Source organism: Salvia splendens, chromosome 10 (assembly GCF_004379255.2).
Source record: "Salvia splendens isolate huo1 chromosome 10, SspV2, whole genome shotgun sequence".
NCBI classification, from domain to species: Eukaryota; Viridiplantae; Streptophyta; class Magnoliopsida; order Lamiales; family Lamiaceae; genus Salvia; species Salvia splendens.
The window spans coordinates 14,881,443-14,888,497 of record NC_056041.1 but is presented as its reverse complement, the minus strand read 5'-3'; the positions used below and the strand labels follow the sequence as shown (position 1 = coordinate 14,888,497).

General features: G+C 40.9%; 1 protein-coding gene across 1 annotated transcript; it reads right to left on the bottom strand.

Moving 5' to 3' along the window:
* Window positions 1-1,746: 1,746 nt before the first annotated feature.
* Window positions 1,747-6,064, bottom strand: LOC121752350 (probable protein phosphatase 2C 46). The gene is made up of 6 exons (XM_042147369.1): window positions 5,754-6,064; window positions 5,473-5,653; window positions 4,617-5,078; window positions 3,925-4,292; window positions 3,013-3,249; window positions 1,747-2,314 (listed from the first exon to the last, which is right to left on the bottom strand). Exons 3-6 carry the CDS (start codon window positions 4,933-4,935, stop codon window positions 2,045-2,047), a joined length of 1,194 nt encoding a protein of 397 aa, XP_042003303.1. The 5' UTR covers window positions 4,936-5,078; window positions 5,473-5,653; window positions 5,754-6,064; the 3' UTR covers window positions 1,747-2,044.
* Between the last annotated feature and the right edge of the window lie 991 nt (window positions 6,065-7,055).

The window sequence follows — 7,055 nt, the reverse complement described above, 5'->3', positions numbered from 1 at the left end:
GGCCGGCTGGCTTGATTCGCCTCGGCCCTTCCTTGCTCTAGCCGCTTTCGCCGCCTTCGTCCCTTGCGGCCGACGGCGCCCACTCGCGGATCCTCCAGCATCGCCGATCGTACCCGCAAACTCCTGGGATTCAGCCTCAGGTTGGCTGATGCCCTCAGCGGTGTCACCACCAGACGAGTATTGGCCACTCGCCGTATGCTTCGTGCGCTTCGAGGTTGAGCCCGAGCTGGATCGGAAACCGCCGGCCCACCGTTCCTCGTCCTTAACGGCCTGCCAAACATCAACAAATCTGAATTGATGACGTTCGTCCTGGTAGTAGGCGCGCAAAGCGCACGTCAAAATGTCGGTTAACGTGGCGTCGCTTTTTTGACCTGTCGGTCGACTCAGTCAAAGTGAGAGCGGAGCATTTTAAATTTGCGCTTGCGGGAGCCTTTCGGCTTTATCTGGTGGTAGACCTTGCAGACCTTTTCCCAGAAACACTTCCGGGATTGTTGATTCCCGACGATGGGATCGTACGAGACGGTGATCCAGGCTTTGTACACCGCCAGCGTTTCGAGATTGTTGTACGGATGTCGGCCTAGATCCTCTTCCTCTTCTTCCTCTTCCTCCTCGTCCTCGCCCGCCTGGGGTTGTACACCGCCTCGGCCACCTCCACCGCCTCGGCCTACTCCCGGCGTGGGATCAACGGGAAAATCCTCTCGGATCTGGGATAATCCCTGCAAATACCGCGGGGCGGAGGGACGGACATATGCATCAAGGTCAAAATTGGGTGGTTGGTACCCCCCGGCGTCGCCGAACCCTGGGTCCCCGGCGTTGACGAACCGGAACCGCCCAATGTGTTGATCATGGTCTCCCAATCGCCGAACGCGTTGAGATCCCACCCGCCGGAGCCGGAACCGTCGTAGTTGCCGTCGCCGGACATCTTGAGTTGTTATATGAAAATTTGAGAGAAAATTTGAGAGAAAATTTAGATGATAGGAAGAATAGATGTGTAGTTGTGTGTGAAATGAGGATGAGTTTAGGAGTATTTATAGAGTAAAAAAATTAATTAAAAATAAAAAAAATTTAAAAAAAAAACAAAAAAACGGTATTATTACTGTTAGAAAAAAAAATTCTTTTGTTTTTATTTTATTTTTTTAAAATTCAAAGTTTTTTTAAAAAAATATTTATTGCGTCAGCACGTGACGACGCCCACTCGCGGGCCGGCGAGTGGGCGTCACGCACGACGCCGGGTCGCGCCACGCCGCCTAGGCGCGTGGCGAGACAGCCCATCTCTTGGCTCGACGGGACGCGACGCGGGACGGGACTGCGAGCTGCAACGCATCGCGCCGGGGTCCCGTCTCTCCGAGACGGGACGCGAGACGCCGGCGAGACCCGTAGTGGATGATGGTCTTATTGTATTAGTAAACTGTGCAAAAAGATGCCGGACACTGACATGACAGTTAAACACACTAAAAAAGCATTCGACTCTCTCTCCCTCCACCCCAAAATGCACCCCCAACTATCACACAAAAGAAATGGAGTAATTGTGGTACAAGACTAGTAGGTGGAGCAGTATTAGTCTCGAAGAAAAGTTGAAATGGACCATACTATTCTAGTAGGAGTAGTGAAACACAATTAAAAAGGCGGAAGATAAAAAGGGGAGAGAGAGATGTAACTTGTGTTAATCCAGCAGCAGTAACGATCTTCACAATGTGGAACTTTAACAAGAACTAAATCAGGAAATTAAGCTAGGAGATCCAAGAATTTACAAAAGTAATCATAAGTATAGATTAAAAGTACGAAACAATAAATGTAAGAAAAAGGGACGTTGGCCCAGAAAAAACATAGCTCTCCTATAATCATCTTCACCTTCAAGACCGCCTTTTTACCCGGCATTTCCAACTATGCCAAGTATTAGTCTCCGGTTAAAAATAAAAAAGAAAAAAGTTACAGTGTACATTAAAAGAATTCAACGGCTGCTCTTATCATCGAGGCTACCTGTATTCACATGACGATTGTACAACAGGTCTTTAACATTGGCAAACGGGGGCGGCCAGCAGGGTCAGGTGACCGCGGGTTCAGCCGGTGTGGTGCAAGGAGCGAGGAAAGTGGGAGGCACGGTGATGCCACCCCCTTTAACAGATACACTAGGACTCCGAACTGAACTGGCACGGCTCACTAGATGTGAGTCGAGAAACAACACCACGACGGTGATGTCGTCGTGGAAATGTCGGCGGACCCCACGGTCGATCTTCTTCAAGTCCGAATACCTCATTTCTCTCTTCTTAGCCGCCTCTTGTAATGCTGTTTTCACTAATCTCCTAGCGCTTCCCTGCACGTTTACGAGCAAATGACCTTATTCACTTATGCTAATCGCTAGCCTAGAATCCATAGTTAGGAGGGAGAATGGGGAAATGAGCAAATTGATTGAAAGAAATGTCTTTCGCTAGTTAGAAGGATATATAGTTACAGGAAAGAAACTCTGCAAAGTCATTACAGATCTTCATATCTTCATCTATGGATTGCTTCCAAATCAGCCATTATTGAAGGTATTGGTAAATCAATGTTGGAGATTATTAGTGATCATTCACGTAGTTACAGAAAACTTACAAATACAAGAAACAATATAATAGCTTCAAATAATATCTCAGCATCAGAACCTACTACTAGGAGCTAATGTTATTTGGCCATGAAAACAACTGATTAAACATGATAGGGCCATCTGTGTGATCTATGCTATACGTGCTTTTGTCTTTTCCTAGTCCTATATGATTTTTTTCACCTCCACAAGCAAAGTTTAATTACCAGTTATATTCCATTCAAGAAATGAATATGCACACATCTCTAAGCCTACATGTTCTGAAAATTTCCTAATTTATTATAACTGATGTTGTAATATTCGGGTGACTCTAAGCTACGAGACTCGGCTGCTCTTTTACTCAAATGATGAAATGAATCAAGGGCAGGTTGCACGTCAATGTAGTTCTTAACTGATAAGATGAGAATGAGTTTAAGCATTATATAACTTACGCTACGCGGATGGGTTTGGACAATATCAACTGCTTCTTGGTTTGTAAGGTGCTCCCAAAGACCATCTGATGCAAATATAATGAATTGATCTTGAGGCAGCAGCTGGTGCACTATAATAGCAGGGTCTGCACTCAAAATCGGTCTTTTGAACGGCTCCCGAAGTCTAAATTTTTGGTATAATGGTTCTCTGTTGAATTCAGCTTTTTTCAGATACACATCTCCGATTGATCTGGAGATCTGTAAAACAACATACCTATTACTAACTGTAACAAATGAAGCAGAAAATCAATATTAAGGGATAATAGCAAAAACTGCAGGTTCTTGATTAATTAATAGTCCAGGACACATCATTAAAATGCAATACAATTATGAAGAGTAAGACTAACTGAGGTGAATGTTGACTTCATCCACTATCTCAAAGACACTAAATGAAGTAACAAAATCCACCAATACAGCAAAAAACTTGTTATCAAAGCAATAACTTTACACACTGACATGCATATGTCCTCAACTGCCAAAATAGGTCAATTTGAATTCATGAATCTTTCTCCATCTACACAAGCATATTAAAGGAAGAAGGTCTTATGACAACCATAGATTATGACAACCTAAACTGAAGGGAGTACAGAGGAAGAAACTTTTGCCTCAGAGATACCATCATTCTTCATCTTGTGACTGAGTATTCAACAGATAAACACAAGCACAATGGATCAGGTTACATGGTTTACAATCTCTTAAACTGGAGATTTTCGACATCAGCTAAGATATGGAAATCCCTTGATTTTTTCGCGATTGAGGCAATTTAGATTGAAGATCATTTCTTGCACACCCTAGTACCATTCATGTGACAAAGGAACAGCACCAAATGTCAAACTAGGTCAAATGCCACTATAGACCTATAACAAGACGAACCTGAATGAGACCCTTGACACGCCATACGTTATGCTTCAAAACTACAATGTGCGAGTCATCAGGGTGCACAGACTGCAGCTCCTGCCTCACAGATTCTATACTTGCATTATGTTCTGCCGAGAGCTGAATTGCAAGCACTTCCCCAGTAGCCTTGACAAGTTTCCCTAAAACAGCACGGGAATCGCCAAGGTTGGCAACATATAAAGTTCCACCACAGATGATTCCTACTAGACAGCAAGAGCCAACTGCTGCAATCTGTGGTTTCAAGGGCCACTGTCTGCTGACAACTGAGAAGAAACCATCTTCTGTGGCCTGAAATGCCTTCTTAATAACCTCCACTGACATGGATTGACGCTCTGCCGTGAATCCTGCAAGAGCAAGAAATAAAAGAACCAAAAAATTCAACAGCTATTGAGAAAATAATTATTAGCATAAGAAACCAAGTTTAGTAGTCAAGCTCCAATTCATGTTTCTTGCCACTTGAAAGACAATAAAAACACATAAAAACTTGCCTTTGGCACGGGACTTTCTTTGCAACAGCAATCATCCATTCAAGATCTTATACCAGCAGATGATATTGGGTGCAAAATATCCCAGATAATGTATTCTTTTTCTTTCCAAAAAAATAATCTAAGCTTTTAAAGTAACTATATATACATGAACTTCAAACTCTAGCGGATATCAGAACTTACTCTTTAGGTGTTGGAAGAGATGCTCATTGATAAACCGCGAGGTCTCTGGACCACCATGTCCATCATATATTCCCACAAAAGTGCCATATGGACCTGTCTCGTTCGAGCTCAGACACCCTGACTCCAGTTGGCTCTGATCCTCAAGTAAATTATTAGCTTGAACTACAGACATGGAGAACTCTCCATTAAAATGTTGGCCAAGGTCCTTGTACCACAGAAGCCCGTCTTGACGACCACTTGCTTCAGAACCCGAGTGAACATAACGATCCGCCCTTGGCCGAAAGCAGGCCTTTAAAAAGTTCATTAACCCGGATAACATCCCCTCATCTCATCCAGACCACCCTCCAAATTATTCGCATTCACCAACCTCCTAAAACCAACCTCTCTTACCTAAATTAAACCCAATTATGAACTTATATTATATCAATCCTCCTCCACGAAGCAGAGATGCAAGCTGGAAGTCTGAAAGCAAAACCCACAAAAATATCAAAATTTAGAGTTCAAAGCTGTCCCATGATATCAAGCAGCGTTTACTTATTAATGGAGTAGAAATTTTCACGTGTGGGCAAGGAAAAATCTATTACCACTAACGCCGCAAACAACATCAAGAAAATTCAACACCATTGAATAATCGGCTTTGGAAAAATCAAAATTCGCTTTTTCTTCGGAAAGTTATTTGGTCAGCTAGTTCACATTCTGGAAGGTCCAAATCCCAAAAAAACAGAAACTAATACTGCTAAACCAAATATAGCTATGATACAAACGCCCTAATTTACTAAATTCGCAAAAACAAAAACCCTCAGCAAATTCAGCTCCAGTACCGAAATTAACAAACACAGCTTACTACGGAAGTTACCTTCAGAGCTGATTGAACGGGAACGAAGATCTGAAAGTGAAAAAACGGCGTAGATCTGTGGGTCCGTCAACTCAAAAAGGGGGAAATTAGGAAATTTTCAAAACGAACTTTCTCCTCAAAGGATTTTTTGTTCCTTTTAGTCTTATCCCTCGCGGCAATTCGATTATGATGATATGATAGACTGCGAGTGAAAATGAAAACAATAAAGAGATAGAAAGGTAAGTGAGATGAATTACGAAATTGAAGCAGTAGAGAGAGAGGAGAAGAGAAAGTGGTGTTACTATTAATATTATGGTGCGTTGATTGGGGGTAACTGAACTCTGGTCTATCTCATCAGACAAACCCCATTAGAAACCAACAACGGAGAGCTTTAAGCCAGCAAAGCAGAGGACCAGTTTCGGGCACCACTCACTCTGTCTCTTCCAAATAGCGAAGATCTAGAGAGAGAGCTAAAATAATGTAAATCTAGAGAGAGAAACAATACGCAGGAGAGAAACAACGATATGCAAAAATTAGGGGAAATTGAAAATCTATATATAATTAATTTTAGAGTGAGAAGAATGGTTAGAAAATTGTTTTTTGGAGAGGGGAGAGTCAATGAAGTGGCGATAAAGATCTGATGAGGTCGGAAATTGCATGGATTTTCCATGTTATGAGCTCTTGTGGTGACGCGTGGGTATCAATTCAGCTATTGGTTGCTTGTTTTGATCTAACTATTTATATTCAAAATTATTGAAAATTACTACTACTAAACTTTATATTTTGGGTGATGTATTTATAACAAATTCATGAAATCCTCAATCATATTAATTCTCATTCATGTGCAGTCAGTACTAATTGCCACCCAAATTATATGAAGTACTTAATTTATGTTTTAGTGTAACAAATAGGTGGCTATATTAGTTTGTGGTCCGGATAGTAAAAAAATTTATTTCCTGAATAATAAAGGTCAAACTAAGAACTGTGAGCTGAAGTCCACATATTAAAAATAAAGTAGCTACAAAGTCTAAGTGATCGCAAAAATAAACAGCCAAAAGAAAATTAAAATTAAAAATTATTCATAGCTGTGTAATTCATAGCAAGCTGTGTAAATTATTCCTCAGAAATAATATTGATGTAATACGTGGTTATTCGAATAATAATATTTTAAACAACCTATTAGAAATACATTGATAGTTAATTTTTAAAAATGAGTATATGCTTATTGCCACTAAGGAAGATTGCGCCATGATCCCGGCATTTTTTATTTTGTTTTGAAATATTATTTATTAATGAATTTAATGTTTTTATATTTATCATGGTTTTGCCTCACTTTTGATTATGTTTTCCCCTCTCCACGAAGAATTAATTTGAATGCCTAAATTTCTATATGTTTCGTCTCAATTTTACGATACCTTTATCGTATTTGTTGCCTTCTCATTGTTTCAATCAATTTCAATTTATTTTCCTATCACTTTTTTTATATGTATCTCTTTTATTATATTTTTTATCACACAGTAGCGAGCCAACTTATGAGCGGCTAAAGCAATTGCCCCCACCCTTCCTCACCCATAATTTTTTATTACCTACTATATTTTTGCCCC

Excerpts from the sequence above, each read along its gene's own strand:
- LOC121752350 (XM_042147369.1), bottom strand. The coding sequence starts at position 4,935 with ATGTTATCCGGGTTAATGAACTTTTTAAAGGCCTGCTTTCGGCCAAGG. Across the intron at positions 4,293-4,616 it reads TCTCTTCCAACACCTAAAGA|GATTCACGGCAGAGCGTCAA; the intron begins GTAAGTTCTGAT and ends TTGCTCTTGCAG. Across the intron at positions 3,250-3,924 it reads GTGTCAAGGGTCTCATTCAG|ATCTCCAGATCAATCGGAGA; the intron begins GTTCGTCTTGTT and ends GTTGTTTTACAG.